General features: G+C 46.9%; 1 protein-coding gene across 2 annotated transcripts; it reads right to left on the bottom strand.

Moving 5' to 3' along the window:
- Positions 1-25,719, bottom strand: ACP5 (acid phosphatase 5, tartrate resistant). 2 transcript variants are annotated; one of them, XM_069767184.1, is made up of 5 exons: positions 25,679-25,719; positions 18,324-18,603; positions 4,318-4,445; positions 1,535-1,880; positions 1-923 (listed from the first exon to the last, which is right to left on the bottom strand). In XM_069767184.1, the coding sequence occupies exons 2-5, from the start codon at positions 18,594-18,596 to the stop codon at positions 684-686; spliced, it is 987 nt and encodes a 328-aa protein (XP_069623285.1). In that variant the 5' UTR covers positions 18,597-18,603; positions 25,679-25,719; the 3' UTR covers positions 1-683. The 2 variants fall into 2 exon arrangements, with proteins under 2 accessions (XP_069623285.1, XP_069623286.1); XM_069767185.1 differs by lacking the exon at positions 25,679-25,719 and adding an exon at positions 25,567-25,592.
- Positions 25,720-27,437: the final 1,718 nt, after the last annotated feature.

The following is a 27,437-nucleotide window of genomic DNA, read 5'->3' as shown; positions in this document are numbered from 1 at the left end:
ACAGAAAACATTTAATTTTTTTTTTACAATTAAAAAGACAGTAACAAAACAATATTTATAAAATCAGTAAACATAACCTCAACGATGGAAAGGACATAGAGAAAAACAAAACAAAACAGGGATTGGTGATAAAAACATTTGACTTAACCAATATAAAATCAACAAACCTCTATAGAGAATTGCTAGAGAGGCACGAGGGGCTTGTGTGCGGATCCCCCCCTCTGGACACGCATCCGTATCTATTGCCTGATAAATCGGATGTGTCCACGAGAAGTGACCCGATCAGACGGTGCCCAAATAAATAAGACTGATTTGTCCATCAAGCGCTTCTTAAAATTCAGCAGATCATGAAACGAGGGGATTTCAACAAATTTCGAGGTTTCAAGCTTACGACAGCAGCGGTCGCCTATGGACTTAGCGATGTTCCTAGCTCCAGCCCAGTGGTCTCCAACCTGGGGGGGAAATTACAATTGCCCTGACAGCACCAGGCCATCAGGAAACGCCGGGGGTCCCTATAAAGTGTCGGGGGCGACAGATTTGGAGACCTATTAAAATGATAAAACCAAAAGATAAAAGGTAAAAACAGCAGCGATTTGTTAGTTCCACAGCAGATGGTCCACGTGCCAGGACTGTGGAGCTACATTAGTAATGCCCGGTGTGGAGAGGAGACGTGGCGGAGGAGCTTAGAGGCGACGCGGGGACAGGGCGGTGCGGAACAGACTTTTGCCTCCTGACTTTATGTACGTTATGTCCATTTCTGTAGGTGTGATCTGCACGTACACGAAGCTGCCCATGGTCTCCTGCTCACCCTGGAAAAACCGCAAGTAGCCTTCGGGAACCTTTCCTTCGTGTCTGCGGGAGTTTTCCATAAAGTTTCCCGCTCCGCTCAACACGTATCCGATGCCGCTGTCATCCTGCAGGTACTGGAAGAGGAACAGAGTCATGTTGGGGGTCTGGATATAACATAGAGGTTCGCTGGCGTTACACAATAGTGTTTCTAGGTTAGGGAAGAGGTCTCGTCCGCCTGACCGCTGCAGCCAATCTCGTGACCACGGACGCTAGGGATTCGCACGCAGCCGCTGACGGAGAGGACCACCAGAGTCCCATAGCCAACCATTAAATACTGGAAGTAGGTTGTATGTAGATAGCAAATTGATTAGCACAACCCTTGTCCTGTAGGCAGGTCAGAACATCATGGCCGCCGGATGGTGACGAACTGCGCCTCTTCTGATTTGTAGAACTGGCGCAACATAATCGAGGGGATACAAAGAAGAAGAGGCGCTGAGGATGTCGGCAGGTAGAAGGAGATTTGTGGGGCTCCCAAGGACCATGGACCAGGGTCCTGCAAATTGATTTGCTCATCTCTAGTTATTCCCATCCTATCCACAACTTGCTGACCACAGGGGTCCGTCCGCAGCGGCCACACATGCACGCTTCATCCACAGTGTACGGGACTGCCATGTCCATATTTGCTACCAGGATCCCGGTGCTAACCACTGAGCCACCGTGCCGCCCATGCAGAGAAGACACCTACCTGCATATTGTGATCATGCCCACAGAGGTAAGCGGTGACGCCGTACTTCTTAAGCAGAGGCTCGAGATTGTGGACGAGACAGCTAGTCGGCCCATGCTCCGCTATCGACCACACGGGGTAATGTCCGGCCACTAGTAAGTATTCGTCCTTCGAAGCCTGCAGTTTCTCCGTCAGCCATTGTAGTTGTTTCTGTGCCAGCCTCACGTTCGTCGCTCCCAGCGGCTGCCCCCCTAGGAAGTCGTCAGAGTTCCCACACAGGACGACTGTGTCCAGCATCAGCAGTCTCACAGATACATTGGTGCTGGGGATCTTGAAGGACAAGTCGTAGTAGAGATCTGGATATTTCCTGTATGGAGGGAAGATAAAAGGCGTCATGGATGAAACAGACTCTGGGATGGCCAAAAACTGGGATGTGTCCACAATAGCACCTCGACTTGAATGAAGTGAATGGGGCTGAGCTGTAATACCTCATACATCCTGTAAACAGGTGTGGCGCCATTTCATTAAGTTTCCCTCCTTCCACCCCCACTCCTGGCCCGAGCTCGGCACCGCCACTCCTGGCTCCTGCTCGGCACCCCCACTCCTAGCCCGTGGTTGGCATTCCCACTCCTGCTCGGCACCCCCACTCCTAGCCCGTGGTTGGCATTCCCACTCCTGGCTCCTGCTCGGCTCCCCCACTCCTGGCTCCTGCTCGGCACCCCCACTCCTGACCCGTGCTCGGCACCCCCACTCCTAGCCCATGCTCGGCACCCCCACTCCTGGCCCGTGCTTGGCACCCCCACTCCTGCTCGGCACCCCCACTCCTGGCACCCCCACTCCTAGCCCGTGGTTGGCATTCCCACTCCTGGCTCCTGCTCGGCACCCCACACTCCTGGCTCCTGCTCGGCATCCCCACTCCTGGCTCCTGCTCGGCATCCCCACTCCTGGCTCCTGCTCGGCACCCCCACTCCTGACCCGTGCTCGGCACCCCCACTCCTAGCCCGTGCTCGGCACCCCCACTCCTAGCCCATGCTCGGCACCCCCACTCCTAGCCCGTGCTTGGCACCCCCACTCCTGCTCGGCACCCCCACTCCTAGCCCGTGGTTGGCATTCCCACTCCTGGCTCCTGCTCGGCACCCCCACTCCTGGCTCCTGCTCGGCATCTCCACTCCTGGCTCCTGCTCGGCATCCCCACTCCTGGCTCCTGCTCGGCACCCCCACTCCTAGCCCGTGGTTGGCATTCCCACTCCTGGCTCTTGCTCGGCACCCCCACTCCTGGCTCCTGCTCGGCATCCCCACTCCTGGCTCCTGCTCGGCATCCACACTCCTGGCTCCTGCTCGGCATCCCCACTCCTGGCTCCTGCTCGGCATCCACACTCCTGGCTCCTGCTCGGCACCCCCACTCCTAGCCCGTGGTTGGCATTCCCACTCCTGGCTCCTGCTCGGCACCCCCACTCCTGGCCCCTGCTCGGCATCTCCACTCCTGGCTCCTGCTCGGCACCCCCACTCCTGGCTCCTGCTCGGCACCCCCACTCCTGGCCCGTGCTCGGCACCCCCACTCCCGGCTCCTGCTCGGCACCCCCACTCCTGGCTCCTGCTCGGCACCCCCACTCCTAGCTCCTGCTCGGCACCCCCACTCCTGGCTCTTGCTCGGCACCCCCACTCCTGGCTTGTGCTTGGCACCCCCACTCCTGGCTTGTAATCACCATAGGAGAGCATTTCTTGTCTCAGCACGTGGAGGGGCTGGCTGACAGCACATTTTCCTATCTAAGCCAGCCCCCTTTTATCACAGTGATGTATAGGTGGAGAATGGGCTTTACTATTAGGCTACCATAACTTTTTATGCTTTTCTTTTTTTTTAAAGCTGTACAACTCCTAATACAGCGAGCTCCCTCTAGTGGTGACTGCAGGGAGCCAGAATAATATATATATATATATATATATATATATATATATATATATATATATATATACTAGATTGTGGCCCGATTCTAACGCATCGGGTATTCTAGAATATGCATGTCCCCGTAGTATATGGACAATGATGATTTCAGAATTCGCGGCAGACTGTGCACGTCGCTGATTGGTCGAGGCAACCTTTATGACATCATCGTCGCCATGGCAACCATTATGTCATCTACGTCGATACTGTGCCCGTCGCTGAATCAGAAACGTGAGATGTCTACGTCCTTTATGACATCATCGTCGCTGTGCCCGTTGCTGATTGGTCGAGGCCTGGCGGCCTCGACCAATCAGACGCGGGATTTCTACGTCCTTTATGACATCATCGTCGCTGTGCCCGTCGCTGATTGGTCGAGGCCTGGCGGCCTCGACCAATCAGAGACGCGGGATTTCTACGTCGATGCTGTGCCGGTCTCTGATTGGTCGAGGCCTGGCGGCCTCGACCAATCAGAGAGCCGGGATTTCCAGGACAGACAGACAGACAGACAGACGGAAAAACCCTTAGGCAATTATATATATAGATATACTAGATTGTGGCCCGATTCTAACGCATCGGGTATTCTAGAATATGCATGTCCACGTAGTATATGGACAATGATGATTCCAGAATTCGCGGCAGACTGTGCCCGTCGCTGATTGGTTGAGGCAACCTTTATGACATCATCGTCGCCATGGCAACCATTATGACATCATCGTCGCTGTGCCCGTTGCTGATTGGTCGAGGCCTGGCGGCCTCGACCAATCAGAGAGCTGGGATTTCCAGGACAGACAGACAGAAAAACCCTTAGACAATTATATAAATAGATATATACCCTGGGGGGGGGGGGTATAGTTATCCTTACCAGCGAGAAGACACGTTGCTGTAGGCGATCTGAGCTGTGACGTTTCCATTGTGGTCGTGATTGCCGGCGAGGATGTACCACGGGACTTCGCGCAGCGACTCCCCATTAAACACATTCTCGAATGTTGCCTGGAAGGAAATTACGCACGGGATTAGATGCATGGGTTTACAGTCACATGTAAATAATGGAAAGACCTGCAGTGTTATAATTGGGGGCTTGCTGTCAGTGAATGTCTGAGCGTTTGTTACAATGTGTCAGTGTAGGTAATGGTAACCAGTAGGGTCAGGACAGGAGAGGTCTCGGAGGCATTGCTAACATTCCGGATGCTGAGACCATTCTCCTGTAGAAGTCGCCGCTCATTATCCCTTTATTCACACAAGGAACTACGAGACCCCTGATCTCTGGATTTGAGGGGGATGGGGGGTCTCTACTGCCATATTTTATTTATCAACTATCTAGTGTTTAGGTAATAAATAGGGTTGAGCGAAACGGGTCGAACATTTTCAAAAGTCGCCGACTTTTGGCTAAGTCGGGGTTTCATAAAACCCGATCCGACCCCTGTGCGGGGTCGGCCATGCGGTACGCGACTTTCGCGCCAAAGTCGCGTTTCAATGACGCGAAAAGCGCCATTTCTCAGCCAATGAAGGTAAACGCAGAGTGTGGGCAGCGTGATGACATAGGTCCTGGTCCCCACCATCTTAGAGAAGGGCATTGCAGTGATTGGCTTGCTGTCTGCGGCGTCACAGGGGCTATAAAGAGGCGTTCCCGCCGACCGCCATCTTACTGCTGCTGATCTGAGCTTAGGGAGAGGTTGCTGCCGCTTTGTCAGAAGCAGGGATAGCGTTAGGCAGGGTCCATTAACCACAAAACCGCTTGTGCTGCAGCGATTTCCACTGCCCAACACCACCCTCGGTGTGCAGGGACAGTGGAAGTTTTTTTTTTTTTTTTTTCCCCTCAGCGCTGTAGCTCATTGGGCTGCCCTAGAAGGCTCCCTGATAGCTGCATTGCTGTGTGTACGCCGCTGTGCAAACCAACTGCTTTTTTCAAAGCACAAATCCTCTTGTTCCTTCCTTTCTGCACAGCTATCTTGTTTGTTTGTCCACACTTTTTATTTCATTTGTGCATCAGTCCACTCCTTATTGCTGCCTGCCATACCTGGCTGAGATTACTGCAGGCAGGGAGATAGTAGCTGCCTGCCATACCTGGCTGAGATTACTGCAGGCAGGGAGATAGTAATTGTAGGACATTCCCTGTTTTTTTTTTTTTTTTTTTTTTGGTGGGAGATTAAGATTGGCAATTTGGCATTTCTGCTAGAGTGCCATCCCTGTGTGTGCCATCTCTCTCACATAGTGGGCCATAGAAAGCCTTTTCATTTTTCTGTATTTTTTTTTGTGGGGTGTATAAATTCTCCCTGATAAAAATACAGTGGGAGATTAATATTGGCCTTTGGGCTTGTGTGCCAGTCCTGAGTGTGCCATCTCTCTCACAAATAGTGGGCCATAGAAAGCCTATTTTATTTTTTTTTGGGTTTTATAAATTCTCCCTGAAAAAAAGGGAGATTAATATTGGCCTCTGGGCTTCTGTGCCAGTCCTGAGCGTGCCATCTGTGCCAGTCCTGAGCGTCCCATCTCTCTCACAAATAGTGGGCCATAGAAAGCCTATTTAATTTTTTTTTTGGTTTTATAAATTTTCCCTGAAAAAAGGGAGATTAATATTGGCCTCTGGGCTTGTGTGCCAGTTGTGAGCGTGCCATCTGTGCCAGTCCTGAGCGTGCCATCTCTCTCACAAATAGTGGGCCATAGAAAGCCTATTTAAATATTTTTTTGGTTTTATAAATTCTCCCAGAAAAAAAGGGAGATTAATATTGGCCTCTGGGCTTGTGTGCCAGTTGTGAGCGTGCCATCTGTGCCAGTCCTGAGCGTGCCATCTCTCTCACAAATAGTGGGCCATAGAAAGCCTATTTAATTTTTTTTTTGGTTTTATAAATTTTCCCTGAAAAAAGGGAGATTAATATTGGCCTCTGGGCTTGTGTGCCAGTTGTGAGCGTGCCATCTGTGCCAGTCCTGAGCGTGCCATCTCTCTCACAAATAGTGGGCCATAGAAAGCCTATTTAAATATTTTTTTGGTTTTATAAATTCTCCCAGAAAAAAAGGGAGATTAATATTGGCCTCTGGGCTTCTGTGCCAGTCCTGAGCGTGCCATCTGTGCCAGTCCTGAGCGTCCCATCTCTCTCACAAATAGTGGGCCATAGAAAGCCTATTTAATTTTTTTTTTGGTTTTATAAATTTTCCCTGAAAAAAGGGAGATTAATATTGGCCTCTGGGCTTGTGTGCCAGTTGTGAGCGTGCCATCTGTGCCAGTCCTGAGCGTGCCATCTCTCTCACAAATAGTGGGCCATAGAAAGCCTATTTAATTTTTTTTTTGGTTTTATAAATTTTCCCTGAAAAAAGGGAGATTAATATTGGCCTCTGGGCTTGTGTGCCAGTTGTGAGCGTGCCATCTGTGCCAGTCCTGAGCGTGCCATCTCTCTCACAAATAGTGGGCCATAGAAAGCCTATTTAAATATTTTTTTGGTTTTATAAATTCTCCCAGAAAAAAAGGGAGATTAATATTGGCCTCTGGGCTTCTGTGCCAGTCCTGAGCGTGCCATCTGTGCCAGTCCTGAGCGTCCCATCTCTCTCACAAATAGTGGGCCATAGAAAGCCTATTTTTTTTTGGGGGGGGGGTTTTAGAAATTCTCCCTGGAAAAAAAAAGGGAGATTAATATTGCCCTTTGGGCTTGTGTGCCAGTACTAAGCGTTCCATCTCTCTCTCTCTCTCTTAGTCAGTGGGCCATAGAACGCCTATTTTTGGTTTTATTTGTTTTCTAAATTCTCCCTGAAAAAATCATTTTATTTTATTTGGTTTCTAAATTCTTCCTGATAAAATCATATTTTTTTTATTTTTTTTTTTTCTAAAGTCTCCCTGAAAAAAAAAAAAAAAAAAAAAAAACAGTGGGAGATTAATATTGGCCTTTCTGCTTGTGTGCCAGTCTTGACTCCTGGGTGTGCCATCTCTCTCTCTCTCTCTCTCTCTCTCTCTCCAATTGTGGTCCATAGAAAGCCTATATTTTTTTTCCTTGATTTGGGTTCCAAAATCTACCAGAGAAAATAACTCCATCAATCATTGGTAGAAAAATATTGGCCTCTGGGCTTGTGTGCCACTCCTGATTCCTGTGTGCGTCATCTCTCAGTCAGTGGGCCATAGAACGCCTATTTTTGGTTTTATTTGTTTTCTAAATTCTCCCTGAAAAAATCATTTTATTTTATTTGGTTTCTAAATTCTTCCTGATAAAATCATATTTTTTTTATTTTTTTTTTTTCTAAAGTCTCCCTGAAAAAAAAAAAAAAAAAAAAAAAAACAGTGGGAGATTAATATTGGCCTTTCTGCTTGTGTGCCAGTCTTGACTCCTGGGTGTGCCATCTCTCTCTCTCTCTCTCTCTCTCTCTCTCCAATTGTGGTCCATAGAAAGCCTATATTTTTTTTCCTTGATTTGGGTTCCAAAATCTACCAGAGAAAATAACTCCATCAATCATTGGTAGAAAAATATTGGCCTCTGGGCTTGTGTGCCACTCCTGATTCCTGTGTGCGTCATCTCTCACTCAGTGGCCCATAGAAAGCATATAGTTTGTTACATTTGTTTTCTAAATTCTCCCTGCAAAAATCAATTTTTTTTTTTTGGGGGGGTTTCTAAAGTGTTCCTGAAAAAAATAAAAATAAAAAACAAATAATAGTGTGACATTAATATTAACATTTGTGCTTCAGTGACAGTCCTGCGTGTGGGGCATCTCTCTAATTTGCAGCCACCAAAAAAAGAGTGTGTAACATTGTGCCTGATTTTCGCGGTGGTCTCACCAACCTGTAAAGGGGTAGCTAAATCATACTGAAGTTATAGCTCACCGTGTAAGTTGTGTGACTGCAACAAATAACGTTAGTTTGGTTACGTTTTTAAAACAATGAGGAAGTCTAGTGGAAGAGGTCGTGGCCGGGGGCGTTCATTGTCAGCTGGTAATGAGGGTAGTGGTAGTGGTGGAGCATCAGGTGGTCGTGGGGAAAAAAATATTGCACCTAAGTCTGGAGCTGTGGAGCCAGGTTCGTCGTCCGGCTACACAAGGCCTCGAACGCTCCCTTTTCTGGGATTAGGAAAACCGCTTTTAAAGCCGGAGCAGCAAGAGCAAGTTTTGGCTTATCTTGCTGACTCAGCCTCTAGCTCTTTTGCCTCCTCTCGTGAAACTGGTAAAAGTAAAAGCAGCGCGTCGTTAGTGGATGTTCACGGTCAGGGACAAGTCACTTCCTTGTCCTCTTCAGCAAAAACAACAACAGAGAAGAATGCAGCAGGCGACACAACGGGTTACTCCATGGAGCTCTTTACACATACCGTCCCTGGCTTAGAAAGTGAAGCAGTTAACAGTCCATGCCCATTACAAATTGAATCTGACATGGAGTGCACTGACGCACAGCCACAGCCAGACTACTATGCTGGTCCTTTGACTCAGACCACAACATTGCCCTCGCAGGGTGCTGATCAAGAATCAGACCCTGATGAGACTATGTTGCCCCATCACGAACGCTATACCACCGAACGACACGGTGACACAGACGAAGTTGCGCAGGAGGTACAAGAAGAGTTATTAGATGACCCAGTTCTTGACCCCGATTGGCAGCCATTGGGGGAACAGGGTGCAGGCGGCAGCAGTTCTGAAGCAGAGGAGGAGGAGGGGCCGCAGCAGGCATCAACATCGCCACAGGTTCCATCTGCCGGGCCCGTATCTTGCCCAAAACGCGTGGCAAAGCCAAAACCTGGTGGAGGACAGCGTGGCCATCCGGTTAAAGCTCAGTCTGCAATGCCTGAAAAGGTATCCGATGCTAGAAAGAGTGCAGTCTGGCATTTTTTTAAACAACATCCAATTGATCAGCGCAAAGTCATCTGTCAAAAATGTTCTACTTCCTTAAGCAGAGGTCAGAATCTGAAAAGTCTCAATACTAGTTGCATGCATAGACATTTAACCACCATGCATTTGAAAGCTTGGACTAACTACCAAACGTCCCTTAAGGTTGTTGCACCCTCGGCCAATGAAGCTAGTCATCAACGCAACATCCCTTCCGGCAGTGTAGGACCACCATTTAGCGCACCACCTGCTGTATCTGTGCAGGTATCTTTGCCAGGCCAAAGCAGTCAGGGTCAGGGAATCACCAGTTTCGTAGTAGGAAACACTGCATCTAGGGCACCGGCGGCAACAATACCATCTCCCACCGTCTCTCAGTCTGCCATGTCCACCGGCACCCCCGCTAGTTCCACGATCTCCATCTCTCCAGTCCAGCTCACCCTACATGAGACTATGGTTAGAAAAAGGAAGTACTTAGCCTCGCATCCGCGTACACAGGGTTTGAACGCCCACATAGCTAGACTAATCTCGTTAGAGATGATGCCCTACCGGTTAGTTGAAAGCGAAGCTTTCAAAGACCTGATGGACTACGCTGTACCACGCTACGAGCTACCCAGTCGACACTTTTTTTCCAGAAAAGCCATCCCAGCCCTCCACCAGCATGTTAAAGAGCGCATCGTCCATGCACTCAGGCAATCTGTGAGCACAAAGGTGCACCTGACAACAGATGCATGGACCAGTAGGCATGGCCAGGGACGTTACGTGTCCATCACGGCACACTGGGTAAATGTGGTGGATTCAGGGTCCACAGGGGACAGCAAGTTTGGGACAGTTCTGCCTAGCCCACGGTCTAGTAAACAGTTGTCTGTAGCCGTTCGCACCCCCTCCTCCTCCTCCTCCTCCTCGTCCTCCTGCAGAAGCAAGAGCTCGTCCACAGACCGCAGTCGCACAAACACTCCATCCGCACCTGCCACTGTTGCACACCAGGTCTCCCATTATGGGGCAGCTACTGGCATACGTCAGCAGGCTGTATTGGCTATGAAGTGTTTGGGCGACAATAGACACACCGCGGAAGTTCTGTCCGAGTTCTTGCAGCAAGAAACGCAGTCGTGGCTGGGCACTGTAGATCTTGAGGCAGGCAAGGTAGTGAGTGATAACGGAAGGAATTTCATGGCTGCCATCTCCCTTTCCCAACTGAAACACATTCCTTGCCTGGCTCACACCTTAAACCTGGTGGTGCAGTGCTTCCTGAAAAGTTATCCGGGGTTATCCGACCTGCTCCTCAAAGTGCGTGGACTTTGCGCACATATCCGCCGTTCGCCTGTACACTCCAGCCGTATGCAGACCTATCAGCGTTCTTTGAACCTTCCCCAGCATCGCCTAATCATAGACGTTGCAACAAGGTGGAACTCAACACTGCACATGCTTCAGAGACTGTGCGAACAGAGGCGGGCTGTTATGTTTTTGTGGGAGGATACACATACACGGGCAGGCAGTAGGATGGCAGACATGGAGTTGTCAGGTGTGCAGTGGTCGAAGATTCAAGACATGTGTCAAGTCCTTCAGTGTTTTGAGGAATGCACACGGCTGGTTAGTGCAGACAACGCCATAATAAGCATGAGCATCCCCCTAATGCGTCTGCTGATGCAAAGTTTGACGCACATAAAGGATCAGGCGTCTGCACCAGAGGAAGAGGAAAGCCTTGATGACAGTCAGCGATTGTCTGGTCAGGGCAGTGTACATGACGAGGTACCGGGCGAAGAGGAGGTGGAGGATGAGGAGGATGATGGGGATGAGTATATTTTTAATGAGGAAGCTTTCCCGGGGGCACGGGAAATTGGTGGCGTGGCAAGGCCGGGTTCTGGTTTTTTGAGGGACACAAGTGACGTAGATTTGCCTGCAACTGCCCCTCAACCAAGCACAACCGCAGATTTGACAATGGGAACTTTGGCCCACATGGCGGATTATGCCTTGCGTATCCTCAAAAGGGACACACGCATTACAAAAATGATGAACGATGACGATTACTGGTTGGCCTGCCTCCTTGATCCTCGCTATAAAGGCAAATTGCAAAATATTATGCCACATGAGAACTTGGAACTAATATTAGCAACAAAACAATCAACTCTTGTTGACCGTTTGCTTCTGGCATTCCCTGCACACAGCGCCCGTGATCGTTCTCACACGAGCTCCAGGGGCCAGCAGACCAGAGGTGTTAGAGGGGCAGAAATCAGAAGTGGCGTTGGCCAGAGGGGTTTTCTGACCAGGTTGTGGAGTGATTTTTCTATGACCGCAGACAGGACAGGTACTGCAGCATCAATTCAAAGTGACAGGAGACAACATTTGTCCAGTATGGTTACAAACTATTTTTCATCCCTTATCGACGTTCTCCCTCAACCGTCATTCCCATTTGATTACTGGGCATCCAAATTAGACACCTGGCCAGAATTGGCAGAATATGCATTGCAGGAGCTTGCTTGCCCGGCAGCTAGTGTCCTATCAGAAAGAGTATTCAGTGCTGCAGGTTCAATACTAACAGAAAAAAGGACTCGTCTGGCTACCCAAAATGTAGATGATCTAACCTTCATTAAAATGAACCACAACTGGATTTCAAAATCTTTTGCCCCACCCTGCCCGGCTGACACCTAGCTTTCCTATGAAAAGGTCTTGCCTGTGGACTATTCTGAATGACTTTTCCAATCTCGTAATTTTCTTCACCTGATTGTCCAGCATACGACATGTTTCCACCTCACGAAATGGCCAAACTCCCCACACGGGGTCGTGCTATCGCCACTTTGCGCTTGGACCCTTGAGAGTGCTGTTTGTCTGAAGAGGTGGGTGTGGCCGCTTTTGGTCGACGGCACTGCCACTGGGTCCCTCATAGTACAATAAAGTGTCTCTGGCGGTGGTGGTGCGCTCCCAACGTCAGACTCACCGTTGTAATATGAGGGGCCCTGTGCCTGTACCGCCGGCCACAAGCCAGTTCCCCCCCCCCCAGCTCAAACAGTGCTCTACCACTAGCAAAATTATCTCTCACAGCTTCACCAATGTGTAGTCTAGGCGCTGACATCCTTCAATGCCTGGCACTGACAATACCATTGTTTTGACATTTTTGTTATGTTAGGCCTTCGAAGCCTGTCTGCGGTCACTCCTTCCACTAGACTTCCACTGACCAGACCACTGCTGCCCGTGTACCCCTGGAACCAATTTAAAATTGCCTACAGCCATGTGTTAATATTTTAGGCCTTCGATGCCTGTCTGTGGTCACTCCTTCCACTAGGCCTCCACTGACCACACCACTGCTGCCCGTGTACCCCTGGAACCAATTTAAAATTGCCTACAGCCATGTGTGATTATTTTAGGCCTTCGATGCCTGTCTGCGGTCACTCCTTCCACTAGGCCTCCACTGACCACACCACTGCTGCCCGTGTAACCCTGGAACCAATTTAAAATTGCCTACAGCCAGCCCAATTTTTTTATTTTAGGCCTTCGATGCCTGTCTGCGGTCCATTCTTTCAACTACTACTACACTGACCAGGGCACTGCTGCCCAAGTACCCCTGGAACCAATTTAAAATTGCCTACAGCCATGTGTTAATATTTTAGGCCTTCGATGCCTGTCTGTGGTCACTCCTTCCACTAGGCCTCCACTGACCACACCACTGCTGCCCGTGTACCCCTGGAACCAATTTAAAATTGCCTACAGCCATGTGTGATTATTTTAGGCCTTCGATGCCTGTCTGCGGTCACTCCTTCCACTAGGCCTCCACTGACCACACCACTGCTGCCCGTGTAACCCTGGAACCAATTTAAAATTGCCTACAGCCATGTGTTATTATTTTAGGCCTTCGATGCCTGTCTGCGGTCACTCCTTCCACTAGGCCTCCACTGACCACACCACTGCTGCCCGTGTACCCCTGGAACCAATTTAAAATTGCCTACAGCCAGCCCAATTTTTTTATTTTAGGCCTTCGATGCCTGTCTGCGGTCCATTCTTTCAACTACTACTACACTGACCAGGGCACTGCTGCCCAAGTACCCCTGGAACCAATTTAAAATTGCCTACAGCCATGTGTTAATATTTTAGGCCTTCGATGCCTGTCTGTGGTCACTCCTTCCACTAGGCCTCCACTGACCACACCACTGCTGCCCGTGTACCCCTGGAACCAATTTAAAATTGCCTACAGCCATGTGTGATTATTTTAGGCCTTCGATGCCTGTCTGCGGTCACTCCTTCCACTAGGCCTCCACTGACCACACCACTGCTGCCCGTGTACCCCTGGAACCAATTTAAAATTGCCTACAGCCATGTGTGATTATTTTAGGCCTTCGATGCCTGTCTGCGGTCACTCCTTCCACTAGGCCTCCACTGACCACACCACTGCTGCCCGTGTAACCCTGGAACCAATTTAAAATTGCCTACAGCCATGTGTTATTATTTTAGGCCTTCGATGCCTGTCTGCGGTCACTCCTTCCACTAGGCCTCCACTGACCACACCACTGCTGCCCGTGTACCCCTGGAACCAATTTAAAATTGCCTACAGCCAGCCCAATTTTTTTATTTTAGGCCTTCGATGCCTGTCTGCGGTCCATTCTTTCAACTACTACTACACTGACCAGGGCACTGCTGCCCAAGTACCCCTGGAACCAATTTAAAATTGCCTACAGCCATGTGTTAATATTTTAGGCCTTCGATGCCTGTCTGTGGTCACTCCTTCCACTAGGCCTCCACTGACCACACCACTGCTGCCCGTGTACCCCTGGAACCAATTTAAAATTGCCTACAGCCATGTGTGATTATTTTAGGCCTTCGATGCCTGTCTGCGGTCACTCCTTCCACTAGGCCTCCACTGACCTGTCTACTGCGGCCCGTGTACCCCTTGAACCAACCTAATAAAATATTTAAAAAATTAATTTGATTATAAAAAATAAGATCGTGTTGAGATCTCAAATGCAGACATTTTAACAATCAAAACAAACACACAACAAATATCTGGAACTGTACTACAAAGGTCCAACAGCTACAATTTCTTTCTCCTGCAAGAAGTTAACTGAAAGTTTTTTGGAGTTGTTAACACAGATATGGCATCCACCGAGTGTTGTCCTGTCGCGTCTCCTTTAAATTATTTCCAATAAGATGTTAAACTATTAATTTAATAAAATCAATAATTAAAAAAATAATTGAGTAAGTCAAAAGCACATTGCAAATAAACATTAATTACAAATCAAGAAGCAGGGCGCGTCCGAGGGTGAGTAGATACCGAATAAGAATATAATCACCCTCGGGCGCGCAATGCTTATTTACAACAGCCTTCCTTCCTAAGAATCAGCCCTTCCGTGGTGTAGAGAGAGGTTGTTGTTACACTCCAAGGTGTTCCCCAGGTTGCCTTTCCTGAGCTTCGATCTTCCGGCTCTCGTTTAGTAGCTGTTGGAAACTACGCTGCATTAGGCCTACTAATTGTGTATGGGTGAAACAGTGGCGCATCTGCGGTCCCTCCTTCCACTAGGCCTCCACTGACCTGTCTACTGCGGCCCGTGTACCCCTTGAACCAACCTAATAAAATATTTAAAAAATTAATTTGATTATAAAAAATAAGATCGTGTTGAGATCTCAAATGCAGACATTTTAACAATCAAAACAAACACACAACAAATATCTGGAACTGTACTACAAAGGTCCAACAGCTACAATTTCTTTCTCCTGCAAGAAGTTAACTGAAAGTTTTTTGGAGTTGTTAACACAGATATGGCATCCACCGAGTGTTGTCCTGTCGCGTCTCCTTTAAATTATTTCCAATAAGATGTTAAACTATTAATTTAATAAAATCAATAATTAAAAAAATAATTGAGTAAGTCAAAAGCACATTGCAAATAAACATTAATTACAAATCAAGAAGCATGGCGCGTCTGAGGGTGAGTAGATACCGAATAAGAATATAATCACCCTCGGACGCGCAATGCTTATTTACAACAGCCTTCCTTCCTAAGAATCAGCCCTTCCGTGGTGTAGAGAGAGGTTGTGTTACACTCCAAGGTGTTCCCCAGGTTGCCTTTCCTGAGCTTCGATCTTCATGCTCTCGTTTAGTAGGTGTCGGAAAGTAGGCTGCATTAGGCCTAAAAAATGGGGAATGGGGTGGAGAGAGATGGTGTGTTACACTCCAAGGTGTTCTCCAGGTTTCCTCGCCATTGCTTCGATCTTCCGACTCTCGTTTAGTAGTTGTAGAAAACTACACTGCATTAGGCCTACAAAATGGGTATCGGGTGGAGAGAGATGGTGTGTTACACTCCAAGGTGTTCCCCAGGTTTCTTTGCCATTGCTTCGGTCTTCCGACTCTCGTTTAGTAGTTGTAGAAAAGTACACAGCATTAGGCCTACAAAATGGGTATGGGGTGGAGAGAGATGGTGTGTTACACTCCAAGGTGTTCCCCAGGTTGCCTTTCCTGAGCTTCTATCTTCAGGCTCTCATTAAATTGTGGTTAAATGGAACAACTGCATTTGGCGTACTAGTTGGTTTGGGGCCTACTATCGGTGTCTGCCACTCCTTGCTGTTCTCCTGGTTTCCTGTCCTGAAATTCCATTTTCAGCCTCTCGTTAAGTAGTTGTTAATGTTAGACTGCATTTGGCCTACTAGTTGGGTTGGGGCCTACTATCGGTGTCTGCCACTCCTTGCTGTTCTCCTCCACTGAACAAAGCTGTGCCGCCTGTTTACTACGGTTGCCAATTTTGAACTGCATTTCGACTACTTACTGATTTGGCCCTACTCTCTGTGTCAGCCTCTCATTCCAGTTGTCCTCCACTGCAATGCCCCCTGGTTATTCCTGTGTTACCAATTTTGAACTGCATTTAGCCCACTTTATTCTTTGGGCCTATATCTGTGTTTCCACTTCATCGTGCCCATTGCCCAGCCAGTGATAGATGAGTCTGCTGGTACATTGACCCATAACGCAACATTCCCCGTGCACGCTACACAACAACATTGTGACCCTGCTGAAAGTCAGGTTGCTCTTCCCGCATACCATACCACCTTACACGGGGACAAAGAGGAAGGTGCAGATGAAAGTGCAGGTTCCTTCATCAGGTGGGGGGAGGAATACTAGTTGGCGACGTCACTGGCACAGGGCCTCTCATAGTACGCAAAAGTGTTGCTGCCGGTGGGAGGCGCCCCCGCCGTGCAAACACACCGCTGTACTTTGAGGGGCCCTGTGCCAGTGCCAATGCCAACGAGTGGGCCCCCCCTGCTTGCTCAGGATCACAGCACTTGCAAAGTTGAAATACTTACCTCTCCCTGCTCCACTGCCGTGACGTGGTCCAGATTTCCTGGGCCCACTAATTACTTGAACCAGCCCTACCCCCCACAACTTTAGCCAAATGACCCCCAATTTCAAATGCCTTCCAATTATTTTAAGGTAAATTACGCTTGACAAGCTTCATTAAGAAGAATGGATGGTTTTGACATTAAAATGGGCACTCTAGGTGTTTTCCTGGCCCCCACTCACTGCCGACTATGCTGCCCCATTGACTTGCATTGGGTTTCGTGTTTCGGTCGATCCCGACTTTACGTCATAATCGGCCGATTTCACTCGACCCGACTTTGGACATAGTCGGGTTTCGCAAAACCCGGCTCGACTCTAAAAAGGTCAAGGTCGCTCAACTCTAGTAATAAATGTTCTTTATGGGACATCCACTTAAAGGGAATTTATCACCTGGTGTTTGCTATGTAATCCGAGAACACCATAATGTAGAGGCCGAGACCCTGATTCCAGCGATGTGTCACTTACTGGGCTGCTTGCTGTCATTTTGAGATAATGACAGTTTTCTCTTCTGCAGATCTAGCATTGCTCAGAATGCGGAACCCTGTGTAACCCCGCCCACACCACTGATTGGCTGATTAAGGTGTACACTGTGCAATGATAGCTGCCAATCATCTGTTAGGGGTGGGATTACACAGAGCACCTGACTATGAGGCAGGAGACACCTAGTCCTGCAGTGATAATCTCCTGCTGATAAAACACTGATTTTATTGAAACAGCAACGCGCAGCTCAGTAAGTGACACATCGCCGGAATCAGGGTCTCTGCCCCTACATCATGCCGCTCTCAGATTAAATAGCAAAAACCCGCTGAGAGATTCCCTTTAAAGCCTGGTTTTCACACATTCAATTCCTGCCAATCAGTCCGATCTTACAGACGATGCAATCGGTTGGATTTGGCCGTTTTCTTGCAGATATTCTAAGACAAAATCCATTCTCGTCTTTATTCATTCATGTTTTTGATCGGTCATCAATTTATGAGATGGCAATATCCCTTTAAGTCATAATATATTTGTAACTATATAAAAAAAAAATATTGCTGGTAATTAAAGGATCATGTAATTAGAGAAAAAAAATGACTTTTTTACAAACAGCGCCACCCCTGAGGATGGGTTGTATCCGATGTTACATCTCAGGCCCATTGATGTGAATAGAGCGGAGTTGCAATACCACACACAACCTATGATCAAGGGTGGCGCCAATCCTCAAAAAAAGCAAACATTTTTTTTTTTAATCCCAGACTAACATCCAGTGTGTGGCTAATCAATGGGACTATCCCGGGGTTTCTTCTTTACAATAAGGTACAAACTCTGTACCGATTCATTTCTTCAAATATTCACGTGAAAATATTCAGATAAAGAGCAACAAATCTCCAGCAAACATTAAGCTTAATGATTCCGCCTACCCGCTGCCACCACTAGAGGGAGCCGCCTACATTGCCGTCAATACCCCAGTATGCGGTGAGCTCCCCCTGGTGGTGGCTGCAGGCGGAATTGTATTTGTCACCAGGTTTCGCCAGGCAATGAAACGAATGGAGCACGTTGTGCCGGACTAATGACCTGGAGACAAAAAGGTGGAGATCCACTATGACAGTAAATGTTCACTGAAGTCTGGTGGGTGGTCCGGCCTATGATCCAGTGAGCCCTGCTGATTTCAGCGTAAATTGTTGTCAGAGGGGCTTTCACTTCCCTTCATCCACGTAGCAGGGAGGGAGGGGGAGCTCAGGTTTTCTGGCGAGGACATGTCACCGCCAATAGTGCATTTATTTCTTTACCTTAAATCTGATGTCTGTCACGTTTTTCACGCCGTCATAATAGAAGTTGTCGCCCACAGACAGGATGAAGTCGGCCCCCCATTTGGACACGATATGGTCAAGCTCGTCTGCAACCAGTAGTTCTTGTTTGGTGGTGTAAGGGGGAAGGGGCAGGCCGCCCCAGTCACCAATCACAGCAAAGCGAAGAGAGGGCTCGCCGTCCTGCGGGGGGCTCCACAGGGTCTTCATAGAGACACATGGCAGAAAGGCCAGGAGGACGACAAGCTTCTCCATGTTGTGTCTGTGCGGGAAACAAAAATATATGTAAAATCACAGAATGCAGAGAGGGTACCCCAAAACTCATCCATCACATGGGGGGACATAACTGCATGGGCTGTGGGATGCTGAGCAGTGTATCTAAGCCTGCCATGTGTGATACTGTCTGCTGAGAAGTGTATCTAAGCCCACCATGTGTGATACTGTCTGCTGAGCAGTGTATCTAAGCCCATTATGTGTGATACTGTCTGCTGAAGTGTATCTAAGCCCATTATGTGTGATACTGTCTGCTGAGCAGAGTAGCTAAGCCCACCATGTGTGATACTGTCTGCTGAGCAGTGTATCTAAGCCTGCCATGTGTGATACTGTCTGCTGAGCAGTGCATCTAAGCCCACCATGTGTGATACTGTCTGCTGAGTACTGTATCTAAGCCCACCATGTGTGATACTGTCTGCTGAGCCAGTGTATCTAAGCCCATTATGTGTGATACTGTCTGCTGAAGTGTATCTAAGCCCATTATGTGTGATACTGTCTGCTGAGCAGAGTAGCTAAGCCTGCCATGTGTGATACTGTCTGCTGAGTAGTGCATCTAAGCCCACCATGTGTGATACTGTCTGCTGAGTACTGTATCTAAGCCCACCATGTGTGATACTGTCTGCTGAGCCAGTGTATCTAAGCCCATTATGTGTGATACTGTCTGCTGAGCAGTGTATCTAAGCGATTATGTGTGATACTTGTAGATTGTGAGCCCTCGCTGGTGTATCTAAGCACATCATATGTGACACTGCTGAGCTGGTGTATCTAAGCACATCATACAGTGGGGCAAAAAAGTATTTAGTCAGTCAGCAATAGTGCAAGTTCCACCACTTAAAAAGATGAGAGGCGTCTGTAATTTACATCATAGGTAGACCTCAACTATGGGAGATAAACTGAGAAAAAAAAATCCAGAAAATCACATTGTCTGTTTTTTTATCATTTTATTTGCATATTATGGTGGAAAATAAGTATTTGGTCAGAAACAAACAATCAAAATTTCTGGCTCTCACAGACCTGTAACTTCTTCTTTAAGAGTCTCCTCTTTCCTCCACTCATTACCTGTAGTAATGGCACCTGTTTAAACTTGTTATCAGTATAAAAAGACACCTGTGCACACCCTCAAACAGTCTGACTCCAAACTCCACTATGGTGAAGACCTAAGAGCTGTCAAAGGACACCAGAAACAAAATTGTAGCCCTGCACCAGGCTGGGAAGACTGAATCTGCAATAGCCAACCAGCTTGGAGTGAAGAAATCAACAGTGGGAGCAATAATTAGAAAATGGAAGACATACAAGACCACTGATAATCTCCCTCGATCTGGGGCTCCACGCAAAATCCCACCCCGTGGGGTCAGAATGATCACAAGAACGGTGAGCAAAAATCCCAGAACCACGCGGGGGGACCTAGTGAATGAACTGCAGAGAGCTGGGACCAATGTAACAAGGCCTACCATAAGTAACACACTACGCCACCATGGACTCAGATCCTGCAGTGCCAGACGTGTCCCACTGCTTAAGCCAGTACATGTCCGGGCCCGTCTGAAGTTTGCTAGAGAGCATTTGGATGATCCAGAGGAGTTTTGGGAGAATGTCCTATGGTCTAATGAAACCAAACTGGAACGGTTTGGTAGAAACACAACTTGTCGTGTTTGGAGGAAAAAGAATACTGAGTTGCATCCATCAAACACCATACCTACTGTAAAGCATGGTGGTGGAAACATCATGCTTTGGGGCTGTTTCTCTGCAAAGGGGCCAGGACGACTGATCCGGGTACATGAAAGAATGAATGGGGCCATGTATCGTGAGATTTTGAGTGCAAACCTCCTTCCATCAGCAAGGGCATTGAAGATGAAACGTGGCTGGGTCTTTCAACATGACAATGATCCAAAGCACACCGCCAGGGCAACGAAGGAGTGGCTTCGTAAGAAGCATTTCAAGGTCCCGGAGAGGCCTAGCCAGTCTCCAGATCTCAACCCTATAGAAAACCTTTGGAGGGAGTTGAAAGTCCGTGTTGCCAAGCGAAAAGCCAAAAACATCACTGCTCTAGAGGAGATCTGCATGGAGGAATGGGCCAACATACCAACAACAGTGTGTGGCAACCTTGTGAAGACTTACAGAAAACGTTTGACCTCTGTCATTGCCAACAAAGGATATATTACAAAGTATTGAGATGAAATTTTGTTTCTGACCAAATACTTATTTTCCACCATAATATGCAAAAAAAATGATTAAAAAACAGACAATGTGATTTTCTGGATTTTTTTTTCTCAGTTTGTCTCCCATAGTTGAGGTCTACCTATGATATAAATTACAGACGCCTTTTTAAGTGGTGGAACTTGCACTATTGCTGACTGACTAAATACTTTTTTGCCCCACTGTATGTGATACTGTCTGCTGAGTCGGTGTATCCAAGCCCATTATGTGTAATACTGTCTGGTGAGTGGAAGTATTTAATGCCATCATTTGGGACATTGTCTATTGAGTCAGTGTATCTAAGGCTACGTTCACACTAGCGTTATGCTAGTTTGCGTCGGGCGACGCAGCGGCGACGCATGCGTCATGCGCCCCTATATTTAACATGGGGGACGCATGCGTCTTTTTTGCCGCAAGCGTCGGACCAAGAAAACGCAACAAGTTGCATTTTTCTTGCGTCCAAATTTCGGCAAAAAACAACGAATGCGTCGCAAAACGCAGCGTTTTTGCATGCGTTTTGGCGCGCGTTGTGCGTTGCGTCGCCGACGCAGCGGCGCACAACGCTAATGTGAACGTAACCTAAGCTTGTCATGTGCGATAATATGTGCTGAGCACATGTATCCAAGCCCATCAATGATGGATGGTACTGTCTGCTGAGCTGATGTAGCTAAGCTTATGTGTGATCCTGTCTGCTGACCTAATGTATATAAGCCCATTATGTGCGATGCTGATCTGATGTATATAAGCTCATGAGTTAGTGACAAAATATATATACTGAGTGGAGAGAGGTTGAACTTGATGGACCTAGGCCTTTTTTCAACCTATGTAATTATATGTGTGATACTGTCTGCTGAGCTAATGTATCTAATCCCATCCCATGTGATACTGTCTGCTGAGCTGCTGTATGACTTTGTCACTTATTTGCACATATGAAACCCATGCAATTAATATTTATCATATATATGCTATGTATTTCTCAATAAAACTTTTTTTTGTATCCTCTGACTCTATGTCCTCCTTATCATGTGTATGTGTGATACTGTCTGCTGCTGAGCTGATATATCTCATCCCATCATGTGTGACACTGTCTGATATACTGTATCCAAGCCCATCATGTGGAATACTAAATGCAGGACTGATGTATCTAAGCCCATCATGTGGAATACTAAATGCAGGACTGATGTATCTAAGCCCATCATGTGGAATACTAAATGCAGGACTGATGTATCTAAGCCCATCATGTGGAATACTAAATGCAGGACTGATGTATCTAAGCCCATCATATGGGATACTGTCTGCTGATCTCAGGTATCTAAGCCCATCATATTGGATATGGTCTGCTGAACTAAGCCTATCATGTGATTTTGTCTACTGGGCCGATGTATCTAAGCCTTTTATGCCTGCAGCTCTTGCAGGTGGTGGTGTCTCCTGAGCTGGTGCATCCAAGCTGACAATGTGTGGATCAGTATAGAAGCGCGCGTCGCCGCTCCGTACATCCTCATCTTCCTCCATTGTGTTTTTCTTATGGTGAGGACCATTTAGAGGAGCCAATAACTGGGGAACGATGGATCGTAGAAGCGCTCGTTTCCTGACTATTGGGTCGTCTGAACCGGCTGACAATCAATAAAATCAAAACAAGCCCAGATCAGAAGGTCTACAAGGGCCATCATCAGGGACAGATCACCATCCCCAGGTCCAATCCCTGATCATCAGGAGCAGTTTGCGGCCATGCTGTGAGCACTGAGGACGGCACCTACATATCGCTGGAGTATTTCCCATATATAATGCTATCTTCTTATTAGTGGGATTTCCTTTGAGGTTTTTTGGGTAAGGGAGCTGAGGACAGTGCTATTTGGTGCACTCAGCCCCCCTGCTTGTCCTCACCTCCGCCTAGTCACATGTCTATGGGGGAGGATTGCTTTACAAATAATGCTGACTATGGGTTTGCCTGCTTTTTAACAAATCCTTCTCAAATACCCATTTAGGAGTTTTTGTAACTAATGGAGGAGGGGAAACTGCCAAACACTTTTGAAGGGGAATTATCTCCCCAGATAATAAAAGGATGGGGCATGCTGAAATTCATTATGCCCCATCCATCTTTCTCCCAACATCTGTTGCTGGGGTAGGTCAGGACACCACCATACGCATTATGGTTGAACTGTCCTGATGAAATTGGCGGGTTTCTCTGACGTCTATCTAATGCTTATGGGGGCTTTAAGGGTAGGACCAAATAGAGCAACAGCAAAATAAAAGGCATCTTTGTAATTGCTTGTTAAACCATCAATCGATTGATTTCGCTAGAGGAAATAATAATAATAATAATAATAATAATAATAATCTCTTTATTCATTTCCTCCAAACCATATAGTTTGACCATATAGTTTTTCAGGGGAAGCTACAAAATCAAGAGATTGTTTTACTGGCAACATGGCTGCTCCATTTGGCCTTACCCTTAGATCTGGAAGGCTGGTGCTGAGGACAGTCACCTCCAGAATCTCATCAGGAGGGTTCACAGACAAAAAAACCAGCTCATCAGAGAGGAATCCTGCATAAGACAGGGCCCTACCAAATACCTGCAAAACCAGGCCCAAAACACAATGGGGTAGAGGGGGAGGGACGTGCACATTTTTGCATTTCTTTTCTTTGCATTCCACAAGCACCAGAAACAAAAGATGCAAGAAACAAATCAACAAATGCGCATTATTCCCCCACCCCGACCACAAATACACAGGACGGCATGTATCCCTGTGAAAGGTAGTGGTCCATTCATTATTGCATTTGAGCCTTTTAAAATTATTTTTTGTCCGTCTATAGTTTTGTTGTTTTCTATTTGCCATTGTCGGCAGGGTTTAGGGTTTCTAGACGTTTTCGACTGATTCATCAATTGCAACTTTTGAAAAAGTTGTGCTTCTTTTTTTTTCCTTTATCAAATGTACCTGTGATTCTAAGTATGGCATTTTTTTTTTTTGCACAAATTTTGTAACTCTTTGAGCAAAAAAAGTCATAAAATATTTCAAGAGAATTTTTATTTTTGCACAATATTCATGAATCATGTGTGCCAGCAATGAATAGCGCAAGACAAAAAAAAAAAAGAAGAAAAGTGAGTTTAAAAGAAAAAAGAAAATGGAAATAATAAATCGAGCCCATCATTTTTTCTAGGATTATCTAGAATATCATGCCGCAGTCAGGCTGGGGCAAAACGGCAACTTGGCCACAACGCACGTCGTGGGATCGAAGGTCGATCAGTGCTGCTGCTACATCGCAGCATAATGCAGGTGAATGGGGTCACAGTGCGAAACGTAAGGCTATGTGCCCACGTTGCGGATTTTTCCGCACCGTTTTTGAGAAATCCGCAGGTATAACTCACTGCGTTTTACCTGCGGATTTCACCTGCAGTTTTACACCTGCGGATTCCTATTAAGGATCAGGTGTAAAATGCTGCGGAATCCGCACAAAGAATTGACATGCTGCAGAAAATACAATGCAGCGTTTCCGCGCGGTATTTTCCGCAGCATGGGCACCGCGGATTTGGTTTTCCATAGGTTTACATGGTACTGTACAACGCATGGAAAACTGCTACGAATCCGAAGCGTCTAATCCGCACCGTGTGCACATAGCCTAAGGAACCACAACAAAAAATGTGACCCACATTCACCTGCATTATGTAGCGATGTACTCCTGCATTTTACATTATTGGTTTTATAAATATTTTTCATGTTTCCCACATCTTCCCAATTGCAAAGTTTAGCAGAATACGCAACTGTTATGTAAAGGATGGTTATTAGTAAAGGGGAAGAGATGTGTGCGGGGGAGGGGGATGTGGTGCTGTACACTTATCGTCATGTGAGGAACCAAAAGATAAACATGAGATGACCTGTATACCGCACACACCGAAAACAGGCATTGTGTGTGTGTATATATAGATATAGATATATATATATATATACACATACATATATATATATACACATATACACATACACACACACACACACACACACCATGAAGTATATGTGAGTCACATGCAGAGTGGATATCATTAGTCACGATTAAATTAATCATTAACGTCAAATTCACAGGGCCAAACTGCACGTAAACACAAGGCCCGAACTATAAAAACCGGTAGTTACCCATAGCAACCAATCAGGTTTCAGCTTTCTTTCTCCAGAGGGCTTCTAAATGGTGAGAGCTGTAACCTGATTGGTCAGTAAGAACAAGCGCTACATTAGCTTTCCCACATCTCCTTGATGTGCAGATGATCCCTATAATTATACATTTACCCACAGAGATCCCCTTTATAGCTGTGGTTGTCATAAAAGATGTTTAAGAAGTACAGTACGGGCTGTATATACTCGTAGTAGGAAGTGCTTTAGTAAACAAGCTGCGCATACAATGACTACAAGTGCCAGGAAAACATAAGGCGGGTGGCTAGCACTTGTAGTCCCATAATAATTCATATCCCAGCCTAATATCTATATCTATCTAGCTATGTATATATACATATATATATCCCCATCAGTAACTAAGGACGACATTATCCCGTAGAATGTAAGTCCGCAAGGACGGGGTCCTCTCCCCTCTGCACCAGTCTGTCATTGTAAATTCCTTTACTGTAAACGATATCTATAACTCTGTACGTAACCCCTTTTCTCACGTACAGCACCATGGAATTAATGGTGCTATATAAATAATTAATAATAATAATAATAATAATAATAATATACTAAGTGCACAGTGTAATGGCTGCAGTGCTCCTTACCTTGCTCCTCTCTCCTCTGCTGTGTCCTCACAAGGGAGCCCTTTGCCCTGTTTAAAAACTTCACACAATACCTTTACCCCACACCCCTTCTGTCTCAAATTACTCAGCTTACCAGGAGGAGGACACCACAGCTTCCTCCAGCTTCTCACACAAGTACACAAGCTTCTTAAATTCCTCAACAAAAGCAAAAAAAAAAAAAAAACCCAAAATTTGCTGATTACAATGATTACAAAAAGTTCATAGTTTTTTTTTTTACCGGCGTCAGCACTGGGCGGCGCGGAGTTCATGGCTGTTCACTTAGTGGCGAGGCTTGGGGCTCAGCCTGACCACAATGAAGGAAATAGCTTGTTACTAACGAGCTGTGATGAGCACATTATACACATGAAATGGCAGGAACCTAGATAGGGAGTCCAAGTAAACCAGCGCCGGTGATGGCACCCAGATGACGTGATGGCATCAGGGCCTGCATATATTAATGGCATCTGATAATCATGGTGTAGCTTCATGAATGAAGATCTGTGAAGGTCAGGGGGTGTCGACCTCAATTACGTGCTCGTTGGTGGCTGATTATTATTATTATAGCGCCATTTATTCCATGATGAGGCTGATGAGGCCATTGTGGGATAAGCAGTTGACTACAGGGAAAGAACTGATTTCGGCATGAGGCTGCAGTAATTCCCTGGTTCTTGCACTGTTTTCTTGGCTAATCCCGCATGCCCTCTTAAAGGAGGAGACCTCTTTGTGGACAGTATGGCTCCAGCGTCCACGGTTAGCAGCTAGGGCAGGCGACTAACTAAGGTCAACATGGAAGACATGAAGGGATTTCTTCATGATGTTTTTATATCAAGTTCACTATAAAAATGCTATTTTGGGTAGACGATCTTCCACCCTGGAGACGTGTCCTACCCGGTATAACTTCTTCTTAAGCAGCATGGCCTCGATTCTTGTAACTGCAGCCTGTTGAAATGCGATATTGGTGAAGAAATCCTTCCCGCTGATTTGCAGGATTGTACGGAGGCAGCGATGATGGAAGCACTCGAGTAGGATATGGTGGTGGTAGAGAACCCACGTCTCGGACCCATACAAGCAAATTAATGATGGCTTTGTGCACGCCGACCTTAGATCTTTTCTTCAGATACTTGTTGTTCCAGACTCTTAAGGTACCGTCACACTCAGCAACTTTGCAAAGAGAACAACAACAATCCGTGACATTGCAGCGTCCTGGATAAAGATCTCGTTGTGTTTGACACGCAGCAGCGATCTGGATCCCGCTGTGCCATCGCTGGTCGGAGCTAGAACTTTATTTCGTCGCCAGGTCTGCGTGTAACGTCATGCTTGACATCAAAAGCAACGACGCCAGCAACGAGCATAGGGCCCTTAGATGTGTGTCGGATCGGTACACTCTGGCTGTTTGACATGGAGCTAACAACCAGCGAGAACGAGAAGTGAGTCGCCGTTAGGTCACTGGATCGCTCCTGCATCGTTCTGGAGTTGATGTGTTTGACGTCTCTACAGTGACCTAAACAGCGAAGCTCCAGCGATCGGCTCGTTGTCTATATCGCTGCAGCGTCGCTGAGTGTGACGGTACTTTTATACTGTCTACCAAATGCTCTGCATGCTTTTTTCTAATATACTATTGCCATCAGTTAAGAAAACCCCCACAAAGTGGATGCAGATGAATGGGGTCAATGTGACTTGAAGGGTACCTCCACAAACAAGTCACAGAAAGTTGGACTAGTTGTATTTGCGATTTGTTTGTCTCAATAAGTGGTAATGTGACCCCATTCACCTGCATTAAGCTGCGATTTAGCAGCGACATAGAGTGGTCTTTGGCTGTTTGACCTGTGTTGTGGCCAAAGTGGTCCTGTGGT

Source organism: Ranitomeya imitator, chromosome 4, assembly GCF_032444005.1.
Source record: "Ranitomeya imitator isolate aRanImi1 chromosome 4, aRanImi1.pri, whole genome shotgun sequence".
Taxonomy (NCBI): Eukaryota; Metazoa; Chordata; class Amphibia; order Anura; family Dendrobatidae; genus Ranitomeya; species Ranitomeya imitator.
Note: the sequence above shows the minus strand (reverse complement) of the source record. Positions and strands in the feature narration are given on the sequence as shown.